General features: G+C 38.8%; 1 protein-coding gene across 17 annotated transcripts in view; it reads right to left on the reverse strand.

Moving 5' to 3' along the window:
* RPS6KC1 (ribosomal protein S6 kinase C1) overlaps window positions 1–27,156 on the reverse strand; it is a 347,664-nt gene that overhangs the window by 158,047 nt on the left and 162,461 nt on the right. For 8 of the 17 annotated variants that reach the window (XM_045048948.1, XM_045048949.1, XM_023247764.2 and 5 more), the window contains 4 exons: window positions 22,944–23,026; window positions 21,775–21,870; window positions 10,318–10,447; window positions 5,748–5,924 (listed from right to left, as the gene is read on the reverse strand). In XM_045048948.1, coding sequence (XP_044904883.1) covers window positions 5,748–5,924; window positions 10,318–10,447; window positions 21,775–21,870; window positions 22,944–23,026 — 486 coding nt within the window. Of the gene's footprint in view, window positions 1–2,260; window positions 2,447–5,747; window positions 5,925–9,911; window positions 10,448–11,112; window positions 12,089–15,918; window positions 17,029–21,774; window positions 21,871–22,943; window positions 23,027–27,156 lie in introns of those variants that run through there. The other 9 variants (XM_045048944.1, XM_023247754.2, XM_045048946.1 and 6 more) reach the window with 5 other exon arrangements.

Below are 27,156 nucleotides of genomic sequence, written 5' to 3' on the forward strand. Positions count from 1 at the left end.
CCTCTGGTGGGCTATACTGATAATGGGGGAGGCTATGCACATGCAGGGCAAAGGGCATAAGGGCAATCTCTGTACCTTCCCTTTAGTTTTTCTGTGAACCTGAAAAAAATTTTAAGCCTTCAATTAAAAAGTTGTTTTCCTATCACATTTCTCTTAAGGCATTATCTGTTGTGTTCATTCACTCTTATGGCCTTTCTAGTTTAGTCTTCGTTTCTAAAATAATTTTTTCTTTTATTTCTCATTCCCTCCCGAGTTACCACCTCATTTCTGAATTTTCTAATTACAACTTGGATTATTCTTTCATGTCTTATTTAACTTTCTTAATGTCCTTCAGTTCATTTTGGAGTAGTAAATTAATTTTGGTCTATTTTGTAAGCACATATTTCTGGAATTACTTTTAAAAGTTCATTTATTTATTTTGAGACAGAGAACAAGCATGTGAGTGGGGGAGGGGCAGAGAGCCAGAGGGAGAGAGAGAACCCATCCCAAGCAGGAATCCCATTCCAAGCAGACTCCACACGGTCGGCTCAGAGCCCGACATGGGGCTTGATCCCATGAATTGTGAGATCATCACCTGAGCCGAAATCCACAGTCGGACTCTCAATCGACTGAGCCACCCAGGCACCCCTGGAATATTTTCACTGTTCATAAGAATATTATTCTAATCCTAATTCTCTTTCTCTTATAATAACTTTGCATGGGACTTGATGCTGATTCTCTTCTGTTGTGCATTTTTAACGTGAAATTAGTTTTCCTAAACTATGAGAATGAATCAAGCTAAATTTTTTAAAAAGCTCTAACTTCACAGAGCTCCCTCTTCTGTTGTTTGTGTGAACTGTTAAAAAAAAAAAAAAATGACACATTGCTTTGAAATTTCCTGGCTGTTCTTCCCTTCCTTTGAATTGGGCCTTTCTCTTGCCCCTACCCAGTTCAATTTTGATACCATTCCCAGTAACTTCCCAGTGAAGGGCCCGGTACTAGAAGGCAGCTCTGGCCGGTCAATTTTGAGGGTTCAAAGGTCCGGTGCCTTTAATCCCTTATGACAAGCCCTTTGCACTCAGCGGGTGTTAGAACAGGCAACATGCCTTCACCTTCAGCTGCTGTTCTCAAATTGGTCTGAGTTTCCTAGTGAAACGATTTGGGGTTGGCTATTTGGGGTGCTGTTCTCAGACACAGTGAAGAGCTATACTGTGGCTTCTTTTTGTCTCCCACACAGATGCCCATCTCATGCAAGTCTTATGGTTACTGGTATTTTGTCCCCAAATACCTGCATTTTGAGATTTGTGGCATTCTGTCACCTGGTTTTGTTGTAGAGGCGGTCTATCAATTTTGATTTTACTACATGTCTCTGTATGTTTTTATGTGGGATTATGTAGGTGGTAGGCTACTGCCATTACCACCACCATCTTCCCAGGATCATTATCATCTTTTAATTCAAGCTGATTTTTGCTATGTTCTTCCTTTTGGTTCCTTCCTTTCAGCAAGTCACAGGGAAAACCTGGCTTTAGTTTGTAAAGAGCCCCTGTATTTATACATAAATACATACATCATTTATATATAAATATAAATATATTTATATAAATATAATATATATTATATATAAATATATATATATATATATTTGTGTGTGTGTGTGTGTGTGTCTGGGACATTTGTATAGAAAGGGGGTCATGCGTTGAGTGGAGGCTGCTAATTGGGGGCAGGTTGCAAAAAGTTAAAGACACAGCTTCTGCCTTTCGGAGTTCGTAACCTGAGAATGCAATACACATCCACTCAATGAAGCAGAACTACAACTACTTAGTTTCCAATCACAGCTCTTATTAGCTTGTCACGCCAACTGGGGCAAATCAACTTCTCGGGATTTGAGTTTCTCCATTTGTAAAACACAAGCATATCACCCGCCCTGTCCGACTGTATAGGCTGTAGGGAAGAAAGAATATAACGGAGGTATATGCACTCTGGTCACCAACGACCTGCATCACGGGGGCAGGAATCACATGCTCTTCATCTGTCTCTGCCCCTCAACGCCTCCGACAGTGCTTGACACATTCTGAGCACTCTGTGTTTGCACCTTGGAAAAAAAGTACTAACAGCCCTATTATGTGATAATTAACTTTAAAAGTTCCTCAGTCTCATCAGTGATGACAAGAGTTAATAGGCCCTTGTTTGGGGGTTGGAGAGGCTAGCCTGGAAACTGACCCTTCACATTGAAGAAATGGCCTTCACTTCAAAAGTCAACCATCAGAAGACACAGAAGAGCTGAGTTTTTAAAAATGCATTTTTTATTATTCAGCCTTCAGCAGAAATGTCACCTTTCTAAAGCAAGCTGTTATCATGCGCTCCCCGTGCCAAACAGGCGCCTCTGAGGAGCAGGATTTTATCTCAACGTTTTTCGTGATTTGTGTTTCTCTTTCAAGGAGCTCCATGCCTTAAGGCACCTGAAACACTAACAGGAAGAAGTTAAGGTTACAGGAGGAGCAGACTCCAACAACATAAAACAGGGATTTCTGCGGAACGGTCCAGGATCAGCATCAAAGCTACAGTAGGCAGTCACCCTGTCCAATAATTCATGTCCTCTCAGTACAGCTCACTGCTTTCTGGTGGGCTCGTTGGTTGAGACCATATTCTCAAAGAAACTCCATTTTGTGACAGGGCCCCCATTAGCAGGCTCAGCCACATGACAGGCCTAGACACAGCCAGCACAACTGCTGGCGACGCTTGCCAATAAGCCAGATGCTGCCACATATTGGCATCTGGGTCCTGGAATAGCAACCATGTTCTCAGTCTGGCTAGGGATTCTGACCCTAGCTACGGAAGGAGACAAAGGAAGGAAAGAAAGAGACGGAGCAAGGGGAGGGAGGGCAGACGGTGGAAGGGTCTCTTGGTAATTTCCCTACCATGGATTTAGAGCTTCCGCAACAAAAGGCTCGTTGGAAAGCTGCTACCAGCGCTGCAATGGGCGGGAGAGGTAGAGATGGGGAGCGTTCTCAACCCAGCGAGCTATTTTGGCACCTGGGGAGCGGGGGTAGCTGATTCAAAAGGAGACAGCTGCAGCAGGCAGCGACGCTCACCCCTCCTCTCCCGCAAACCATGATAGCCCACAGTGGAGATAAGCTACTGGATATAGCTTCAATCTGCAGCAGAGGGACGGAGAGTGGCAGCATCAGGATGGCTGTTGCTTTCGGCTTTCTGGGTGCCAAGACTCACCAGCGCCAGGAAGGCCAACTAAGCGGTGAGGGTGAGACCCAGACCGGCAGTCTGGGGGAGATGCTGACAATCAAGAAAGGACAACTGCGGTGTTTTGGCCCCAGGAATAGGGTACAGGTGAAAGGAAGCCCTGTGCCCTACAGTGACTTTTGATGCCGAAGTGAACCTAGCCTGAGTGAGTCTTCAGGTACCACTGGCATCGTTATTAGGCAGAAGTATGGCCTGGCAGGGGGCAGGGGGTGTTGAACTGAGTTAAGCTTAGGGCCTGAAGAGGTGAGAGTATAAGAAGCAGGCAGCATTTCATCTTTCTCAAAATATCAAGTTCTATGCAGCATCTCCTCTGCCCATATCACATTTGCCAAGAGCTGCTCAGGGCCCTACACCCAAAAGAGTACTGGCCTCTGCAGTCAGAAGATCCGGGGAAAGAGCCCCAAAGGTCATTTCCCAACAGGAGAGCTGATTCTTTCAGGGGCAAGGTGGCCTCTCTCTGTTCACCAGATCCCATCCTCCCTAACTGGAACCACCGCGGTGTGCCCCTCGTCACCATCAGGGGCGGTGCGAGGGGAGGGGTGGGCATTAGCGGGAACCCCTGCCCACCCCTGGAAAAAGCTTGAAGCATGTCCTGTCGATGGCACTTTAAGCAATGTGAGGCTGAGTCCGGGCATAGCGAGAGCACAGAGACAGATGAAACACCCGCCGTCCCTGAAATCCCACCTACTGAAAAGGCAAAATTATCTAAACATTCTGCACGTGCTCACGAGCGGTCAAATATCCATTTGGTCAAAATAAACGTTATGAATCACCTTACCTAATAATCGAGGTACCTTATAAACAACAGAGCCTTAAAGTGAAGAGTAAGAGGACAGTGGATGACCCCCCTCACAGCACCCCCCCACCCCTACCCCCACCCATGCACACACTTAACCTTCAGGGAACATCTAGGACATTTCACTTCCCTCCTGTGAAGCCTGATGCCCATTTTCAAAAGGCAGAGCCGAGTCCACCGAGAAACCACCCCCAGCTGGGTCCCTCAGTTCTAAAGAGAATACTCTTTATTCTCTTCGCTGAGAGAGCTCTGCCGCACTTCAGAATCCGATGAGAACATTCTGGTGTCTTTCCTAAACTTAGCTTAGCATCTTCACATTCAGAGTTTGGACAATGCAGGGAGTAAATACTAAATTTCTGCTGTGGCTCTGCTTTAAGAAGGAGCAAATAACCCAAAGGTATACAACGTGTAACGAAAAGAACTGTCAGTATAATGCGGTGTTTATTCTATTTCAAAAAGGGATTTGAGAGAAGAGCACTATCTATAACAAAGGGTGGGTTATTTGAATCCAGATAACCGAGACAGGATTGGCGGCGTGTCTCTGAGGGAACCGAATCACTCCTCCTGCGCTCCTCCTCTCACCCCCTCTTTTTCTCTATGCAATTGGCTATTCTCCTTCCTCCTGTCCTCACTTCGGGTGAGTCCCGTTGATGCAAGGCCTCCCTGGGCCAGCCTCCTGGGAAACATTCTTAAGTGTTGGGAGATGTCTTCAAACCCCAAACACATACCACAAGGAGGGTTGCATAAGATCATACAAGGCAGAGGCAGTGAGTTTCCATTAAACTAAGCCAGTGGTCCTCAAATTTAACCATGCATCAGAATCACCGGGAAGAGCTTAAGACAGACTCCTGTCTGAGTCAGCCCCCAGAGTTCTGAGTCAGTAGATTTGAGACAGGGCCTGAGAATTTGCATTTCTAACAAGTTCCCACATGGTGCTAATGTTGATGGTCTGAGGATCACTTTTTCTTTCATTTTGCTGAAAACTTCTGTATTTGGCAATCATTTCAAACTTGAAGAAAAGTTGCAAGAACAGTAAAAATCACCCTATTCCCTTGACCCAGATTGGGACCACTTTTTGACAACCACTGAGCTAAGCTAAATATGTGTCAGAGGTCTGGGACAAAGAGCAGTCACCTGGCAGGATGTAATGCCTTCTAAGAGCAAGAATGGAGGACTAGCCATATAAAAGCAAACCAACTATTTAAAAGCAAAGGATGGGAAGGAGTGCCACAAAATGATAAAAAGAAATGGAGTTGGGACCTGGGGGGTTTTAAGCTATGAACAGTCAATATCATTATCAACCAATGGTTTGTCTCTCTGGAGATTCCTTGGGGGTGATTTTAAAAACAACAAATCCATAATCTCCTAGTATAAACTGGCTTCAAGAAACAAGGAAAGCAATTATTTGATAGGGAAACTCTACTCTATACACAAGAGACATGGACAAGAGGACGATGATGTACCCCCTCCTTTGTTTTCTACCACCTTCATTCAGGACTTTATCTCTTGCCTGAATTTCTGCAATAACTCCGAACTGATCTCTCTGCCTCTAACCATGCTCTCTCCAATTTATTCTCCATTCCAACCCGAAAATTATCTTTTCAACAGCAGGCTGCAATCACGTCAGCGAAGAACTTTCACTAGTTCCCTACAACCTAGAGAATGAAACTCAAACGTCTCAGCCAGGCATCTAATGCCTCTGGCCCCAACTTACCTTTCAAATGCATGTATCTACACACCAGCCAAAACAATATGCACAGCTTCACTTTTCCCCATCTCCAGGTTTTTTTGCACACAATTGTTTTTGGGTTTGGGTTGGTTTTTTGTTGTTGTTGTTGTTGTTGCTGCTGCTGCTGTTCCCCTGGAATTTTTTCTTCTCCCCAAACAAAATCTTAAAAAAAAAAACAAAATCCTTATGTTTAAAAATACTATTCAAACTTCAGGCTACTGCTCCAATACAAGAAGCCTTCCTGCGGTTTCTCAGATCTCTCCTTTGTGTGCTCACCATACGTCTATTTGTACCTTATAACACTTACAACATTCTGCCCTACTTATTATTTATGCTTTCCTTCCCCTGGGTTGTACAAGGTCCTTGAAGATAGGCACCATTTCTTTTGTTCAGTGACCAGAGAAGTCCAGAACAGGGAAGAAGGGTAGATGAAGAGGAGACGAAGAGAGGAAAAAGAAAAAATGAGAAAACAGTGGGAGAGCATGGTAAGGGGCGGGGGGACTCGGTTTTAAAGTTCTCTCAGCCATTCAGAATCTTTTTGCTGAAGACAGATTCTTCAAATATTTAACGCATTTCCTTTCCAGAACAAGCCCAAGAGACCGAATAGTTGCATGAGTTTTCTTTTGTTTTGCCAACACGACACCTCCTTCTCTTCTTGTTTTCTATCTGTCACTCTTGAGCCAATTTTATGGATCTCTCCCATGTGAAAAAGGCAACATCACACCACACCATTACCGCTGAAATAGATTTGAACCCCTTTACACTTGCCTTTTTTTGGTGAGGTTGGTCGGACTACTGCCTTGTGGATTAGCTCTAGGAGGAATTTGATCAACATGACTAGAAGAGATAGCTTTTTGATATGAAATTTCTTTGGGACTTACAAAGACAGGATACCAACAACTCAAAGCGTGACCGAAAGCGAGTTCATTTGTCACTCTCTCTCGCAACATTCAGTGAGAGGGATTTCTGCCCCAAAGAAATCACAGTAACTCTTTGCAGACACTCATGGCCTCTACCAGCCGTACCAGCTGTCTTCAGCAAGGAGATGGAGACAGAACAGACTCTGACAAGCTTGTCACTTAATCTTTTCCAAAAAGGCAGTTCACTATCTCTTTTCCTGGAATAGCAGGAATAGTTTCACTTTCTGCCTACCTCTTCCTGGGAGAAGAACAAAGGATTGCCCTTTAAATCTAGCTCCACAAAGCAGGCTCTCTAGTGCTCCAGACACCAGGGCCAGCACGGCTGACAAGTGCCCTGCTTCATTTCCCTCGACTACCTCATTCAAGTTACTTTCTCTCTTCCACCTCCACAAATCTTTTCTGCCTCTCTTCCTCCCTGAGGTGAGATCCCTGGATCAAGGAAAGAAGTCATGGGATAAGGCCAAAAAATGCAAAGCCACACCATCTGACTATATATCCCCACTACTGTAAATGTTCCCAAAGAGGAAGCTTGTTCTCCAGTTTCCGATTTACTGTCCTTGACAAAACAAGTGATTCCGAGTCACAAAAAGTGACCGTAGTACTTTGCTTCCCATTTCCCTGCTGCTCTTATGTTTACAACTTTATTTAGAAAGAGCTGACTTCACAGCTTTTACCATTTAGTAACCCTTCAGCATAAGGACTTCATATGAAATCCTTAAAATGAGCTGAGTAGACATCAAATACTCAAAAGTCCAAATTACCTAGGCTGGTAGAGGTTAATGTTCTGCATTAAACAGGAAGAGAAAGTATCAATTTTGTACTCTGATTATGCCTGCCAAAGAACTGAGTCAAATAAACACATAACAGATGATGGATGAGGGCAACAGGGGTAGAAATACCACCACAGCTTTTGAGAAAGGTCTAAGAAGTGAGCAAATGTAGGTGTGTCCGAACCTCCTTTCACCTCTTGGTACTTCTTTCTGGACCTTCAACTCTCCTTTTCCAGTGTAGAGCTCACTGAGAAATAACCTTTTAATATTGCATTCTATTTATAATTTTTATAGCCACATAACCACTGAGGGCTATGCTGCTGAGAGGGTAGACGGCAGCGACCCAAGTATGTGGTATTTACTAGAAAACAAAATTATAAGGAAACAGTTAAGCACTAATTTAAGATTTGCACTAACCTTGTCTTTCTCCGATGTTAGTTTATCAACTTAGCTCACTCTGAAAATCAGAGAGTCCACATGCTGTGGAGCTTAGAACTTACCTACCCCTTCATTCTGTAAGTGGGGGAATAGGTCTAGAATATTGTTCTTTGATTAAGGTAAAAATGTTAGTAAGTCACAGAGATGAGACCAGGACACGACTGTAAGGCTTTCTATTATTTTCTACAATCCTCAAAGAAAGAGCCTGAAATACTAGGCTTCATTATCCAGAGCTTTAGCTAGCCCAGAAGTTAAATCAATTACTCTTAAGAAGAAAAATGATCCAGCTTACGCCTTGGCTTCTGCTATAAAGCATTCCCTAAGTGAGTCAAATAAAGATGCTACAAGGGGCCCCTTGCAAAGCCAAGAGCCTTTCACTAATACAGTCAGATTTTTTTCTGCTTGGATTCATAAATATGGGCAACCGAATTCAATGAGAGCATTCTATGTATGAAGTCCTAATATAGTGTTTCTGGCCATAGTGTAAGCATTATTTATAATTTTATATTCTTCAATACATCCATTATATGAAAGCAAAACTCGATCGTGGTTCACAATGACTGAAATAAGAGATGATAGAAAAAACTTGAGGGTCAAAACACAACAGGAATTGTAGCTGTTTTAAAATGTTTAAAAGGGGGTGCCTGGGTGGTTCAGTTGGTTGAGCATCTCACTCTTGATTTTGGTTCAGGTCATGATCCCAGGGTCGTGCGTGGGATTGAGCCCCATGTCAGGCTCCATGCTGAGCATTGGAGCCTGCTTAAGATTGTCTCTTTCTCGCTCTCTCTCTCTCTCTCTCTCTCCCCCTCTGCCCCCTCCCCCACTCACGCTCTCTTTCTAAAATAACTAAATAAGTAAATGTTTAAAAGGCAGTTTAAATATGTTATCAAGAGTTCAGTTATAACAAGTTGAAAAGTACTATGTCTCAAAAAGTTTTAACTCATGTCGTAGTTGAATTGCTAAAATGATGGCATTCTCTTTCACTTTTCGGGAGCTTAACTCTACTTCTGTGTAATAGAAATGGTAGTCTTTCATATCCTATCTTAAGATAGGTGGCATTATATCACACTTATCATTGACAACCTGCTTATAAAAAGCATCATAAAATAATGACACTGGTAATTTCATATAACAATATAAAATCAAATGAGAGTAGTGACTTGAACAGATGTTTACACATCAATGTTCATAATGAGATTGTTCACAATAGCCAAAAGGTGGAAACACCCAAATGTCCACTGACAGGTGAATGGCTAAACAAAATGTGGTCTATACATACAGTGGAATATTATTCAGCCTTAAAAAGGAATGAAATTCTGATATATGCTATAGTATGAATGAACCTTGAAAACGTTATAAGTGAAATTAAGCCAGACACAAAAGGATGAATGAATATTATAGGATTCCACTTCTATGAGAGACCTCAAAGAGTCAAATTCATAGAGATAGAAAGTAGAACAGTGGTTACTAGGGGCTGGGAGGAAGGGGGACGGGAAAGAGAAGGTACTGTTTAATGGGTGGAATTACAATTTGGGATAATTAGAAAGTTCTGAGATATACATACGGTGGTGATGGCTGGATAAAACGGGAATGTACTTAATGCCACTGAATTGTGTACTTAAAAGTAGTTAAAATGGTCAATTTTGTATTATGTATGTTTTCCTACAATAAAAAAATCAAATGAAAAATACAAAATGGTAAGTTCTTCCATGTTTTGACCCACAGGACATATGCTCAAAAAAATAAAAATAAAAAATAAAAAACAACAGGGGCACCTGGGTGGCTCAGTCAGTTAAGTGACCAACCTCAGCTCAGGTTATGACCTCAGGGTTCCTGAGTTTGAGCCCTGCGTTGGGCTTTGTGCTGATAGCTCAAAGCCTGAAGCCGGCTTCGGATTCTGTGTCTCCCCTCTCTTTCTCTGGCCCCCTCCCCCACTCATGCTCTGTCTCTCAAAAATAAACATTAAAAAAAATAATTAAAAAAATTAAAAAAAAAACAAAAAAGCAGTATCACCCACAGCATTTAAAAATACTAATATTTTAATACACATCATCAAATAAAAACAGACTTGGGTTCATCACCCCAAAGCCATATCCTATGTGTTTACTACTATAATAATTCATGTCCACCATGATTACAAATGATACATCTACATTAAGCACAAGTTCCAATCAAATCTATATAGAGAAAAAGGGAGCTGAAGCAATGGAGCTATGTCAACACACTGACACAGCAACCATCTGTTGACATTACTGTCCTGAATCCAAGGAACCAAAATCATGTGGCAGGGCTGGGAGCTTCCCCTTAGCTGTGAGGTCCTACTTTCCTGTCACAGGGCACTTCTGGAAGGAAGCTCTGCAGTGGCCAGCTCTAAGTACTTGCAGATTTCCTACCGGTCCTACACAGGAAGTCATTCTTCAGTCTCACCTGCATGAGTTCCTGTTATGAGCCCAGGGAGTTGGTGAGTCCAAATCCAGTTCCAGGGAGTGATGTCATCTTGATTGCGCTTTGATCCTGGTGACCCGCTCCCCATCCTGGTGTTGTTGCAGTCCTTCGTCTGAGGTTCAGGTTATAAGGGAACCAGAAGGAAAAAGGGGAAGTAGGAAAATAGAAAAAGAAAAAATGCTTGCACATTTCCTTTGTTTCACTAAAGCATTTTCTGCTTCCATTTATTTTGATGGGAGGACCTAGCTGATGGCAAATGGAAACTGTATAGATGCTCCTAGAGTAGGAATCGACTCTCGATCTCAAAAACTCGGAGGATTAAAAATATGGAAGACTTCTATTATTTCTGATGGCCCCTAACTCCGAAAAAAGTAATTTATTCTTTCACCTTTGGATAAAGTTTTAAAAAAGAGACATTAATGCTTTTAAAACATTTGTAAATTGTTATAAACAAGGCACGAATGCAGGAGCTATCTTAGCAACATAAAGAAATAACAAATACAAATATTTGTAGACGTATAAATACTCATATACTTTCTATATAATGTCAAGCAGACTAGGAGGTCAAATCTGGAAATCTCATCACTAAGTAATAAAATAGGATTGCCATTCAATTCCATTTACATGAGATCCTTTGGTTCTTAGTATACCAAACCAAAAACCTAAAATGAAGTCAAGCATAAGCAGCAGCAGAAATTGCTAACATTCCAAAATGAAAGAGAGGCCCTTCTAAAACAAAGCAAAACAAAAAACTTAAGCAATTAAATAAAGGAGAGATTTCAATTTTTACCATGTTTATTTTATAATCATGATTTCTTTGTCCTTATTAAGTGGATACAATTTGGGGAAATAAATACTCCCTTCCCTTTTTTGTTGCATATGTACTAGTGGAGGAAAAGGGAATCGAATATGAGAGAATAGGCAAAGGGTGTAGGGCGCAGAAGGATAAAGTTGAGAGACAGTGAGTGTTTATACGAACCCTTCCATAAGCAGTACCAACCAACCAAGTATAAAGTTGACAACATGAGTTTTCTTTTCACGTGGACTTCAGAAAGCATGAGATAGTATGGAACCACATTCAGCACATATTAATTATATAGCATCATGGTGCGTGTTTTCTATCAGACATGATGTATATATCCTTTTTTTTCTCACTTTTTAAGCTCCACAGATGACACTATTCATGAAGCACTTTTAGTGTATTATTCGGCAAATATTAATTACGATCATATAAACCAATCTTGCTTAGCAGAAAGCACTATTAGCTGCCATGTAAAGGTCCTCCTTTCAAGTAACACTTAAATGTACACTTGGAGCTTTCAGAGGAAGTTCTTGAAGGGCATTCTTCTTTCAGCTGGGCATACAACCCGTCTGCAACACTAAAATGCAGATAAAATAAAGATCAAACCTTTGTTAAAGGTTTGCACATAAAAGCTCCTTGCAAATGTAGCCAATATCTTGTCCAGAGAGTCATGGTAAAGGAACTGTTCTCTTTCAGCCTTTTTCTTCCCCCGTTTCCTCTAAAGGTCTTTATCCCAATGTCTTGGTGCTCCATAAGTGACTGTGAGGCAGAGCTGCCTCTGTGCTGGAGATGCCTGTCACAGAGAAGATCAGAATGTGCACAGATAACCCTGCATTCTGTTCATCTCATCAGTTCTGCCCAATCCACAGGCGTAAAAAATGGATGAGATTTGATATCTTCAACACCAGCAACTCCAGCACCAAGACGCTCCACAGGGTTGAACTGCAAGAGCTAAAAAAGAAGGACTTAGTGAGTAATAGCAATCCAACTGGTGAATCAAAGGAAAACAAAAATATATGAACGGAAAGAACTGCTCAATTCAACCCCAGTGACAAGTGGACTTGATGAATAGCCAAATGACGAGATTTCCTTGAAAGGGAGCTATGTCTAACACCACTGTAGCTGTGGGGTGGTAGGGGGATATCTGCGTTTACGGCTTTCAACTGATTTTTAACATGACCTTGAGTAACTCACTTTGTTTCTCTCAAGCTCATATAGTATAATAGGACAGTTAATACCCATCAGTTTCCTATTCCAAAGCACATCATGATATTAATTAGATGCTGTGCCAAAATCTGAGAGATCCAGTTACTCCTTTCATGGGCATGCTGAAAGAATGTGCCTTGAAACGTTCATGCATCCTCAAATTTTGTTTTCGCGGCTTTACTGAGAGATGATTTATATAGCATAAAATTCATCTGTCGTAAGTGTGCAATTCAATGATTCTTACTTAGTAAATGTAAAAAGTTGTGCAACCATCACACAATCCAGTTTTAGAACACTTTGATCACCCTAAAAAATTTCCTCGTGATGTTTACATTAATCCTCATTTCCATCCCCAGCCCTGGGCAAACAATGATCTGCCTTCTGTCTCTATAAATATGCCCTTTCTGGATATTTCATGTAATTGGACTCATAAAATATGTTGCCTTTTGCAGTTATCTTCTTTCACTTAGCATAATGTTTTTCAGATTTATCCAAGTTGTAGCAGGTATCAAAGCCTGTTCCCTTTTATTTCTGAGTAGCATTCCATTGTTTGGATAGAACATATTTTGTTAATCTACTCACCAGTTAATGGACATGTAGACTTTCCAGGCTGAGGCTATAATGAATAGTATTGCTATTAACATTCACATATATGTCTTTGTGTAAACATGTCTTCATTTCTCTCAAGGACATTCCTAGGAGTGGAATTGCTGGGTCATGTGGAATATTTGTTTAGCTCTTTAAGAAAGTGCCCAACCTTTCTAAAATAGCTGTGCCATTTTACATTCCCAACAGCAATATATGAGAGTTCCAGTTTCTCTACATGCTCACCAACACTCAGTACGGTCTATCTTTTGATTACAGACCTTTTAGTGGGTATTAGAGGCATCTTATTATAATTTTAATTTCTATTCCTTGGTGAGTAATGATGGTGACCATCGTTGGACGGCCTTCTAAGCCTTTCATGTAGCTTCCCTGGTGAATAATTTGCCCATTTTTATATTTACTGAGTTATAAGAGTTCTTTCTTTTTTTTTTTAAAGATTTTATTTTAAGTGATTACTTAAAATAATCAACTTAAAATAATCAATTACTTAAACCCAATGTGGGGCTCAAACTTACAACCCCAAGATCAAGACTCTCATGTTCTACTGACCTAGCCAGCCAGGTACCACTATAAGAGTTCTTTATATAGTCTGAATACAACTCCTCATCAGTTACATGATTTGAAATATTTTTTCCATTCTGTGGCTTGTCTTCTCATTTTCTTACTGCTATCTTTTGAAGTATAAAAGTTTTTAATTTTAATGAAGCCCACATTATCAATTTTTTTTCTTTTATGGATGTTTTTGGTGTCATATCTAATAACTCTTTGCCTAACCCAAGATCATCAAGATTTTCTCCTATGGTTTCTTCTACAATTTTTAGTTTTGCCTTCCATTTTTCGTCTATGAGCTATTTTGAGTTCATTTTTACATATGGTATAAAGTAAGGGTCTTAGTTCATTTTGGTTTTAGCATGTGACTTGATTTTCCCAGCAACATTGGTTTAAAAGACTATTTTTTTCACCATCAAATTCTTTTTGCACCTTTATTGAAAATTAATAGACCATTAATGTAAGGGTTTATTTCTGGATTCTCAATTCCATTCCATTGACCTATATACTTATCTTTCCTCTAATAACACAGTAATTTTCCAGTTTGCTAAGGTGCAAGGTGAGATTTTCATTTGAGACCTTTCTTCTTTTCGAATATAGGAGTTTATAAGCCAAAAATTTTCCTTAAGAACTGATTTAGCTGCATCTGATAAATTTTGATATTTTCTGTGTTTTGATTCCATTAAAAACATTTTCTAGCTTTTCTTGAGACTTATTCTTTGACTCATAGGTTATTTAGAAGTGTGTTTAATTTCCAAATATTTGTGGACTCACCAGATCTCTGAATGAGAATTAAATTGTTATGATCAGAGCATGTTGTATGACGTAAATCCTTTTAAATACTGAAGCTTGTTTTGTGGTATGGCATATGATCTATCTTGGAGAATGTTCCATATACATGTGCTAAGAACGCATTCTGCAATCATTGTTCCATATATGCCAGAGATGTTTGATAATGTTACTGAAGTCTTCTCAGTATCCTTGCTGATTTTCTAATTTACCAAGCATGGAGTATTGAAACATCCTTTTATTATTACTGGATTGCCTATTTACCCTTCAATTCAGTCAGATTTTACTTCTTATGTATAGAAGCTGTTGGTGCATATGCATCTATTGTACTGACCCTTTTATCCCTATGAAAATTCTGTCTTAGTCTCTAGTAAGTCTCTTGTCTTCACAGCTAGTTTGTCTGGTATTTAATATAGCCACTTCAGCTCTCTTATGGTTACCATTTACATGGTTTATCTCTTCCCATCCTTTTTCTTTTAACCTATTTGTGTCTCTCATACACAGAAGATAATTGAATCTTACTTTTTTTTTAATCCAGTTTAATAATCTCTGCCTTTTGTTTGTCATGTTTAAACATTCATATTTCATTGTACTTATTGGTGTGGTGGGTTTACATTTGCCATTTTGCCACTTGTTTTCTACATCTACTGTCTTTTTTTGTTACTCTTTTACAGCTGTCTTTTGTATCAATACTTTTTATTGTACTATTTCAGTTCCTCTATTAATTTTCTTTTACTATATATTTTTTTAGTGGTTGCTGTAAGGATTACAATATGCATCTTAATTTATCACAATCTACTTCAGATTAATACCAACTTAACGAAGGTGAAATGTAGAAACTTTGCTCCATTATAGCTCCATTCCTTCTGCCCTTTGTCTATTATTGTCATATATGTAACATATTACTTCTGGATGTTATAAACTCAACAGCACAGTGTTATAATTATTGTTTCATATAATCTTACGTCTTTCAAAAGAAGTTGAGAAGAAAAATGAGGAAAAAATAGTCTTCTTCAGTGACTCATGTTTTGCCATTCCAGTTCTCTTCATTTCCTCCTAGAAATTCAAGTTACTATGTGGTGTGATTTCCTTTCAGCCTGAAGGATTTCCTGCATTATTTCTGGTAAGGCAAGTCTAGCAATGAATTCCCTTAGTCTTTATTTGGGAATTTCTTTATCTCATCTTCATTTTTGAAGGATGATTTTGCTGGATAGAGAATTCTTGGTTGATGGTTACTTCCTTTCAGCACTTTGCGTATGTCACTTCACTGTCTTCTGCCTCTCATTGGTATTATTATTATTATTATTATTATTTTAATGTTTATTTATTTTTTAGAGAGAGAGCCAAACAGAGCACAATCAGGGGAGGAACAGAGAGAGAGAGGGAGACACAGAATTCGAAGCAGGCTCCAGGGTCAGAGCTGACAGCACAGAGCCCAACGCAGAGCTCGAACACATGAACCGTGAGATCAAGACCTGAGCCAAAGTCGGACACTTAACTGACTGAGCCACCCAGGCACCCCTTATTATTATTATTATTATTATTATTATTATTATTATTATTATTGAGGTATAACTGACATACAATGTTATATTAGTTTCAAGCATATGACACATTGCTTCAGCAATCTGACTTTACTCAATGCTTATCACAGTAGTGTAGTCACCATTTGTCACCATACAATATTATTTACTATATTCCCTATACAGTATTTTTCATTTCCGTGACTTGTTTATTTTATAACTCAAAGTGTAAACTGTCTTCCATCATTTTTAATGAGAAGTCAGACATTAATGTTTCCTTGTATACAATGAGCGCTTTCTCTTTTGCTGCTTTCAAGAGTGTCCTCTTTGTTTTTGTCTTTCAACAATTTGACCTGGTATATCTTCCTAATTAAAGTCCACTGAACTTCTTGGATGCATATCAATGTTTTTTTTACCAAATTTGGGATGTTTTTAGCCATTACATTTCCAAATACTTTTGCTTCCCCTTTCTCTCTTTCCTCTCACTCTGGGACTCCCTGGTATATTTGATATTGTCTTACAGGTTTGTGTAGCCCTGTTCTTTTTCTTCAAATTTTGGGGCATCTTTTTTCCAGATTTGATTATTTCTATCATTCTATCTTCAAGTTAATTGATTCTTCCTTCATCTATCTCAAATTTGCTATAGATACGCTCTAATGAATTCCATCCCCTCCCCCCAGTGATTCTTCATTTCAATTATTGTACTTTTCAACTTGAGAATTTTGGTTCTTTTTTTATATATACTTTATATCTCCTCATCAAGAATTTCTATTTGTTGATTCATTGTTGTCATACTTTTCTTTAATTCTTTAAACATGGCTTCCTTCAGTTTTTGAACATACTTATAATAACCACTTTGAAATCTGTTAAATCCAACCTGGGGACATTTAAAGTCAATTTCTATTGACCACTTTTTTCCCTGCACATGAGTCACACTTTTTTGTTTCTGTGTATATCATATAATATTTGTTGAAAATGGGATATTTTGGATGATATATTTTAGCAATTCTAGAGACTGACTTTGTTCCCAAGAAGACTGTTATCATAGCAGTTGGTTGGTTTGTTCTTTGTTAACTTGTTTCAGCTAGATCTGTATAGCTGCTTCTCCCACCACATTGTTACAAGCAGCTGTTGCTATCTCTGCTCATTCTTTTGTTTTTATTTTTGAGCTTCACTTCCTGGGGATCATCCTGTGTCTGCATAGCTTAAGTGTTCAACCTGTGATTGAAAAGAGGTTATATTCAAATACCTGAGCCCCTAAAGCTTGTCATCTGCTGATGTGTTAGGAGAACACAGTAAAAATTTAGGACACTTACAAATCTCCCTTGGTTTTTACTTTCAACTGGGACCTTTCCTTGTTCCTGTACACACGCATGCAACCTCACAGTTGGCCCTCATGGCCTGCTTCAATCTGGAAGAAACTTCACACCTGACAAGCAGGGAAAAGAGAGTAGCCCAGGCAAAAATGCCACAGACTCCCACTCTTTCCCAAAGTTTGGTTGTTTTTCGAGCATAAACACTTTTCAGATTGTCCTGTCCTTTTGATCAATTTCCAGAGCACTGAAATGGCTGTTTTTGCCAATTCTAATGTTATAACTTCCTTTCTCAAGAGAGAATTTGCCAACTTCCTCATATGGCTATAGCCATTCAAATTTGAGAATATTCCTATAGTAAATCTTTTTTTTTCCCACAGAATTTAACCAACTGCAACTGTAAATCTTTAAATGACTTCTTTACATTAATGTTTCTATGCATTTAGGACATCCCACTATTCAAATTCAACCAAAACTTCTGTTTCTTCTCTTTTTATTTTTATTTCGATTTTTTCTTTCATTCATGATTAATTCAGTTATTTGTATGAAAAATACCAATTGATTTCCTATTATGTGCCAGTCCACTATTTTTTTAGGCCTTTTCACCTGTATCACCAGCAGTGGCCTCACTCTTAACATTAGTACCCCTATAATTCAACACATGCTTCAGCAAATACAAATTACTATATATTATGAGACACTTCCCTATCAGTACTAATGATAAACATTTATGTGACACTTATTGTACACCAGGCATTATTTTAAGTGCTTAACATAGGTCAATTAATTTAATTCACAACTCTATGAATAACTACTATTCGATTCTCTCTATAGATGAGAGAACACAGATTCAGAGAAATTAAGTAACTTATTTAAGATCATACAAGTAGTAAGTAGCAAAGACAAGATTTGAATTTAGGCACTGCAGCTCTAGAATGCATGCTCTTAAACATAACATTACACTGCCTCATGAGTATGTAATCTGTAAATGCCAAGAATCTATTCACTTTAATATTACCAAACACACAGGGGCATGAAGCATATACTTCAAAAGACTGTATTCAATCTTTTCATCTGAGATTACTGTATCTAGCATTCAAAATCACTATTCATTAAAGCTAACTGTTCAAAAATTTTAATATTAGATGTTGCTAAATCGTGTTAAGTGAAAAGCTGCTATTATAAAACAAACACTGTAAGAATATCCCAAATGTATCAAATCCATTTTCAAAATCTGACAATCCATGTCTAACTGATTGAAATGTGGAAGGCATCACACAATTTAATATAAATTTAAAATATCAAACAGTGGTAAGAATTAAACCTAACTATAGCATATTTTTATATATTTCAGTACACATAATAACATGTAAAAGTTCTTTCTTCTTGGGGCATTTGGGTGGCTCAGTTGGTTAAGCGTTCAACTCTTGATTTTGGCTCAGGTTGTGATCTCACGGTTTATGAGTTCGAGCCCCACATCAGACTGCACTGACAGTGTGGAGCCTGCTTGGGATTCTTTCTCTCTCTGACCCTCCCCCACTCATGCACACACATGCACTCTTGCTCTCTTTCTCAAAAATTAATAAACTTTTTTTAAAAAGTTCTTTCTTGTTACAATTGGCTTTTCCACTCCCATTCTTTCCAAAACATGACCTCATTATGAAATTCCAATAAAGGTTCCAATTTTGCCTATTACTAAAGTGAATTTAATTAGTTCATGAACTTTGCTACAAATTTGCAAATACAAATTTATAGGCAAAAATATAATTATTTTACCCATAACTATCTTGTTTATCCTGCCATTTTATTTACTTACTTCTTAAAGTTTATTTACTTATTTTGAGAGAGAGGGAGAGTGACAGAGAGAGTGAGAGAGAGAGAGAGAGAGAGAGAGTGAAAGCAGGGGAGGGACAGAGAGGGAGAGAGAGAGAGAGAGAGAGAGAGAGAGAGAGAGAGAGAGAGAGAATCCTAAGCAGGCTCTACACAGTCATGTAGAGCCCAATGCGGGGCTGAAACTCCTGAACTACAAGATCATGACCGGAGCCAAAATCAAGAGTCACCGCTTAACCAACTGAGCCAACTAAGCTACCCAGGTGCCCCTATCCTGCCATTTTAAATACTATACCAGCCTCAAGAGAGACCACATAAAGATTCTATGGCTCAAGCAAATGTGTCAGCCAGTGGCAAAACCAAAAAGAGTCACCGCCAGCCTCCTTCCTCCTAAAGAATGTTCAGGCAGTAAAGTTAAGCAATGAAGACACAAAAATTTGTTTTGAAGGACTTTTTCTCATGTAACATTTTTCAAGTGACAAAAGAACTGTGTCATAATTAACTAAATATACACTGTGAAGTACAAACATACATGCTCTGAGGGTTTGTAAAATGTAAGCATCTCCTTTTTAATTGCATTAAAATGTAACTATGTCTACTCTAGCACCATTCATGTGACTGAGATGACTGAACAACAGGTACAGGGGATTATGAAATCTAGGAAGAAAGCAAGGAGCTAGAAGTCCAAAGAGGGGAAAATCTCCCCAAAGCAGAATAATTATTTCCATATAAATCATTTTGTGATTTTTTTAAAAAGTGACCCCTATGACCTGTGAGGTAGTGGAAGAGGAAAAGTCAAAATGACAAATTGCTAATCATGTCAAGAGACCCCTTTTCCCTTTCCTGATGATGTTTCCTCAACATGAATGGTAGTTTCCTTAGGCCAATGACAGAATGCTGATTTACTATATAATATAGACATATCTGTATTGGGGGATTTAAGATTTAACATACTTTAGGCCAAGATTCCTTTATAACATACCTTCCCATAAAGACAGAAGCAGCAGGCCTTTATAAATTAATGCAGGGAATTCTATTCTCAGTATTATATAACAACGACTTTAAGGTGAGAAACAAAAAATAGCATTTGCTAGCCTTTCTCAAATTATTTACAAAAAAAATATTTGGAACTTATCATGTTGTGCCACAACAAATAAGATGAAATCAAATGAGTAGCTGTCCTTTTTTCCCCATTAGAATGAAATGTGTTCTGTGTCTTTGCATTACCTCTTAATCCTTTTGCAAAGTGCTCAATGGTATTCACATCTCATTATTTCCAACCTGGTTATGTTTCTTTCTGTGTTATACTCCCTGGAAAAATTTAATCTTCCTGAAGCACAACTCTGATCCTTTTATCTTCTGCCCCGAAACTCCAAATATCCATTATTATTATTTTTATTTATTTATTTATTTACTTACTTACTTATTTATTTTTGCTGAATTGAATAGAATCACTCTTCCCTGGTTATCATGATAAAAGAACCTCATAAGAGAACTCCAACTTACCTTTCCACATTCATCTAGTACTATGACTCATTCCTACATTTATCCCTCCACTCCAGAAAAACCAAGCTTTTGATTTCCTAATTTGGGTCTTTTGGACCAATCTTTTCCTTGTTGAAGCTGTTCGATCCACCTAGCTACTTCCCCAACATCCCACCTTGTCATGCCAAAATTTGAGGGCTCCACAAAAATATCATTCACTACATAAAAACTTTCCTAATACTATCACCGTATCAGTTATAACCCCTCCTTAACTTGACAAGTATTTTTTAAGCCTCTGACAGCTTTTATGAAACCCATCAGTGATACAGTTACTTGTCAGTCTTACCTCTATAGCTTATAGCACTATGTCTTGCCCATATTTGTGCATGTATTTGTTGAATGGAACCCAAATCACTCATTACTCTTCAAGAAAATACTAGGTCATTCTCTTCTTAATATATTCTCTCCTCCCCTTTTTCTTTTTTTTTTTTAAGTTTCATTTTCTCTGATTAGAAAAATAATAATTCAGGTTTCATGAAACAAAAATGTTAGTTCTTGAACTTTTTCAAGTAACTTTCCCCCTTACGTTTCTCATAAAACTATAAGGATCCTAGGCCTGACAATTCTTGCTGATTTGCTGTGTGCCTATCATACCCAATGCTGACAACCCTCAGCAGACTCACCAAAACTCATTATTCAAAACTAGAGGAACATTTTCAATGTGGGGAATCAATTTAAGAAGCTCACTAGAGTTCCAAGCCTACCTCTGAGATACTGAACTTTAATTATCAATAGTCTCTTTCTTTAAAGCCACCGAAAATGCATTAACTGACATCAATGCCCAACTTCCATCGATGAAGCTAGGAGTAATCGAACTCCGCAAGACTTTCTAGCACCACTTTTCTGCAAAGCAACCTGAACTGCCTATTCCTAAGTTTCTAAATATGAATTAGAGATTAAAAATAGCCATTTAAAAAAAGAAAGAAAATAACCATTCATATGGTTACAAAATGGAATAGCAAAAACAGAGCAGCTCCAGACAAGCTAAAAATGATACTTAAATCTCACACCTATATAAATATATGGAATTAACTAAACATTAGCCTAGATTTTTGAGAAAACAACACTGAAATACCAGTAAGTTTTAATTGTTCTCTCTGACCTCACTAATACTTAAATAAAAGCAGAGGCCTAACCATGCACAGTATTAGTTCTGAATCTGTAATTAGTAATGAGTCTTTCTTGCCCAAAACTAATTTCTTTAAGGTTTTGGAGCTATGTAGTCAGCTAATTTGCGTGGTTGATATGCTTGGTCAATATAGGTCAATTAAATTACCTGTTGTATGAGTGAGCGAGCCTCTTCAGAGACACATTCTGGCATGTTCAAAGTAGTGTGAGTATTTATTCCTGCTGGATGGCACTCAACCAGAGTCTGAAACAATCAATCAGGTACACTTCTTATCCCAAGTAACATCATTTCTGTTCTATCACAGGATTTATGGACAGCAAAGTACAGAAAGCTTAACAACCATCTTCACTGGGGGTGTAGTGATCAACACAGCGTCGCCTAAGCAGTTTAGGACAAGGGCCACGAGATACAGAATATCTAACAGAAATGAAGGCAGTCATCAAAATCACATCATAAGCTTAGGCTTCTAGCCCTTTTCCCTTAGTTATACAGCGAACAGCTCATAATAGAAAAGCTAACATTACACGAGAAAACTAAAAAGGGAGTTGGTATCTCTGATTTTTTAATGGTCTTAAAAACCTTCTAAGTTTAGAACTGGTTAATAATAACGATTTCTACATTTATGGCACTTTATGATTTAACTGTATGTGTAGGTGATTTGTAACAATCCACAACAATCTTAAGAGTTCAGTATTACCTGCATATTTACGGCAGAGGACTGACTACTTAGAAAAGTACTACTGCTCATTTCCTCCGTTTTCTTCCCAGGAGGCAATGTGCACAACACTCTATTAAAGTCTATTAACCTCAAACATCTGACTTAAAAGTTATTGATCAGAGGGAGTATAAATTCTGTCCTTAAGCCAGAACAGATAGGAAAAAGTTAGTGTTGAGAATAAAGCTAATGTTACCTTTTATATCTACATTAATTTTCTAAAATGAGAATTCCCTCCTGGTTTCCAGCAAGATGTTTAAAACATCCAGAGAATTCTAATACATCCTTACGTGAATGTCACAGACTTAACGCCGTTGAAACTGCATCATAGAAAATGGAGAGAAAGAACGTTTAGTCATCTTTCTGCACATTCACACTATGATTTAATGGAATCTGATCGTTTCGTCAATGTCATACAATCCACTTTTTAAAAAAATCTGGAATCTTGATAAACTTTCGTTTTTCTGCCTTTTCTTTTTTATATCGAAGGTTTCCCTATTTCATCCCTGATCTAACAACTGAAGGCAAAGGCTAAATGTTCTCAATTTGAAATCCAGGTAGCATCTGGGTAAATTTATTAAATGTCCAGGTCACTGCTCACCTTGCCAGTAAGAAGTTCAAAGAGAACAGCACCCAAACTCCACCAATCACAGGCTTCCGTTTCTTCTGTGATTGCTCCAACCTCTAAACACACCAAAAAAGGTTGATATTAAAATTCCAAAGGTCAATTCAACTTTCAAAATTAACATGTATTAGCAAGGTGACCTTTTTAATGCTGAGAGAGCATATACTAAATACTACTGGGCTTTCAAAATTCCTGAAAGTTACTTATCCCCTTTGGTCACCTACTGTGGTTGCATTTTTTTTTTTTTTGATGCAGTCATATATTAAACTGAGACATTTGTTCTTTAGTTGATAGAGGGACACCTTCAAGAAGCTACACTTAAAAGTTATATGAATCTACGAGATCAGCATTTTGCTTAATTTTTCAAATTCAAGAAAGTAGAGCCAACTCTACCTCAGGGGTCATTTTTTGTTTTAGAAATAAAGGCTCTAGGTTCAGAAGGAACTTCAAAAATTATTTAAACCAGTAATTATCCTTTTAATTATAGATTAGAAACCAGAGAGGTGAAATGCCTTGTCCAATGTCATACAGTAAATCAGTAGCAGAACTAAAACCTGATTTATAGTACCATCCCTTTCCTACGTAATCAATTGTTTTCAACTGAAGAAGGAGCATGTGAAATGCAAATTTACCCATGTTGATATTTAGAAGTACACACAGACAGGTTAAAGCATTAAGCCCTAAAACTACCGGTTAAGGTAAGGGTGTGTTCAGGATACCCACAAATATCAACACAGTTTTCTCTGTGTTGTCCCTGAAGTTCCTGAAATGTAACAGTTTTCAGGTATCACCTTGCAGGTTTCCCCACAACGCTCCTCACTTCACCAGTTCTTGTAGGGCTTGTAGCCCTCGTAGCCCTTAGGTCATGTTTGATGCCTTCCTGTCCTTTCCTAAAGACATTCAGTCAGTCACCAAGCCTGTCAATGTCTGCCCTTTCATTTCCATTTGGCCAAAAAAACATGTTTATTATTCATGTGCAGGGTAACCCACAAATCATAAAAATACCGTTCAAAAGTTTTTAAGTAGTTAGGTTGGAACTCGGAAGTAACTGAAGTGATGCTCATGTGCCCAGCCTTTTAACCAACACTTAGTAAATCTACTGGGGGGAAGAAGCACAGACTCACAAAACAGCTTTAGCTTTAAGTCTTGGAGCAAAGGTCAGGTGGACCAGAAAAAGAAAACAGGGGCGCCTGGGTGGCTCAGTTGACTGGGTATCCGACTTTGGCTCAGGTCATGATCTCATGGTTCATGAGTTCGAGCCCGGCGTCGGGCTCTGTGCTGACAGCTCAGAGCCTGGAACCTGCTTCGGATTCTGTGTCTCTGGCTCTCTCTGCCCCTCCCCCACTCACACTTTGTCTTTCTCTCTCTCAAAAATAAACATTAAAAATGGAAAGAAAAAGAAAGCAGAGCCATTCCTATGAAAATACTGAAATTCTTCCTATTCAGCATCTTCGTTCATATCCTGGCACCTACCCTCTTCTTCTGGAACTCAAGTGGTCTGTGGAGAACTACATCCCTTCACACTAGCTCCTGCCCAGGCCTTCCTCTCATGACATGCTCCGTGCCAAATCGCAACCTCCGTCCTCGAACTAGCTGCTCTCAGCCAGGTGGTACAAAGCAAACATAGATATTTAACTGTTTGAAATATTGTGTGAATGACCAAAAGCCTCCTAGTCCTCCTGATGCCACGTGCATCTAGGAAATAGCAGCTTGCTTGAAAAACTGAGAACTATTTATCTAACAATAGAGACTTAATTATATATGCATTGTATATATATTTGCATAATGTGTGTATGTGTATGTAAACACATACACACATCAATATGATGGAATACTATTACATGAGCATTTTAAATGATATATTCATGCAAAGTTTAAGCCTATAAGTAAATGGGTATATTAAATTTTAAAAAACAAGCTAGAAAACAATAGAATTCTAATTTTAGAAGTATATGTTTGAGAAAAAGACTAGTGAGAAAATATGACAAAATATTTTAGTGATTTGCCTCTGAGGTGGGGAGATGTTTCTTTTCATGCTTATACTTATGAACCTACCTGAACAGCTAGCTAAGTTGTGCATTTGAAAGAGATGACATGAAACCATTCGCCTGTGCTGGTGCAAGAAGATGAAGCTATGCAGGCCAGTCCTCCCTAAGAGTCCGCCTACGTCCTTTCCCCACAGCAGAAATGTATTATATACCAGAGAGAGCAATGGACTAGATATCAGGAGTCCTGGGTTAAGGGCCCTGAGGAATTCACTTGATCTCATCCAGAACAGAGGGTTGGAAGAAGGTTAGATCTGAGGGCCTCTCAGCTAAATTTAGCTCTAAACTCTATGATTTTGATACTCAAGGATTTTCTAAAATAGTGATTCTCTTAAAGGACAACTCCTTGGGAGATCTCATTCAAAGTATTTATGCTGCCTTTCCCAGATTCAAATTCACTGCCCCCACTCATTTCCCAACCTCCCTGTAGAGAGCCTCTGTACCTTCAGAAGCATGCTCTAGAAACTTTAGGAAGGGCGTAAGTTATTAGAAACTTAAGAAAACTAAAAAACAAAAACAAAAACAAACAAACAAGCAAAAAACCCATAGTCTAGTCATCAAATATAACTTTTTGCACATTTCCTTCCAGTCTAAAGCAAGCAATGGACTACATCATTTCCCTGTCCAAAATTCTGAAATGGCTTCTCCCTGACCATTAAGTAACGTTTAGATGCCTTGCTTACTCAGGCATGTCTATATCCCGGCCTCCGTAATGAGTCTCAACCTATCATATTCATTCAACCAACATACATAAGCAGTACGAACTAGGCACTATGCTGGGTGCTATTCTTCCACATAACTCCATCAGCTGGCTACATTGCTAAATCATGCGAAACGAAAATCAAGGTTAGCATAGTTAATGGTTTCATTATTTTAGTATCTTTTTGCTCAAGAATTTATTATTCTATGTTCTTCAATCGTATAGTAGGAAGTATATATTTCTTAGTTTTATAAAGGCGCTATCTGTTCACAGCTCAAGACCCAAAATGACTGATCAGCCATCAAGTCTCACATTCCATGTATGAATGTTGCCTTGCTCACAGTAGGCACATATTGCAATAATGACAGTTACAACAATAAAACAGCAGCTAACATTTATTCACTGCTTACTATGTGTAAGGACTGTTCAACATTTTATGCAAATGATTTTAAATTTCCAAACTTACAGAGAACTTAAGCAAGTTCTTATGATGACCTTGGAGGAGCAAGAATATTGCATTTGTGTGTCCAGGGAAGAGGAACATCTGACCCAATCAGCTCAAAGAAAATTGTGAAAATTAATGAGACAGTTTTACAGGGTCTAACAACACACCCTAAGTAGCTCTAGACTAGCGCCACACTCCAAGCCTCTGCTCATGAAGGTTTCCTACTAGAATTGAGCAGAGGGCTGCTGAGGTAAGTCTATGTAATACAATCAATGGCTAACATAATTTATAAAGGCACCTTTTTATTCAGTGAAAAGTCCAAAGTGCCATCGCCAGTGTAGCCTACCCCGTTGAAAGCTACCAGGTTATGTCTGTTTCCCGTATCACTGCCGGGAATGTGCACTGGGTGAAATGTACCACTATTGGGGGAAAAGGGGCAATGGGTATCCCTGAAGCTACCAGATAAGCATAGTACATCTTCCTGAGCATCAAAGGATTTCATATATGGGGGGGGGGGGTGGAGGAGGGAGGAGGATATTGTTTTACTATTAAGGGAAACACAGATCTATTCAGGGACCACAATGTAAAATTTGCATGGATTTACAAGCTAAAAAGACTTCAGAGAAACTTCAGGATCATATTTCACTCGTCCCCTGGGGTACCCATTCCATACCACCTCTACAGTCAGAGGTACTCGGGTAGAAAAGTTTGAGAGGTACGTCATGAGACAGACAATGTGTATCCCTTTACTGGTTTCTATGAACTTGCTCAACTCAGGACTCTAAGAACTAGGTTCATTAGTTTTATGCTGCTTTGAAATCCCTCTCAATTTTCTGCCAGAGAAAGATAAATAAACAGGTAAATAATGACCAACACACTGCTTCAAATGTGGATTATCACAGTGTTTGGTGGGCCCCAATCTAAGTGAGGCAACACAGGCAGTACAGTACCAAGAGACCCACCCAGGTCCTAAAGCCAATTACTTCCCACTCTTCCCTT

The sequence above is a fragment of the Felis catus genome, chromosome F1 (assembly GCF_018350175.1).
Source record: "Felis catus isolate Fca126 chromosome F1, F.catus_Fca126_mat1.0, whole genome shotgun sequence".
Classification (NCBI taxonomy): Eukaryota; Metazoa; Chordata; class Mammalia; order Carnivora; family Felidae; genus Felis; species Felis catus.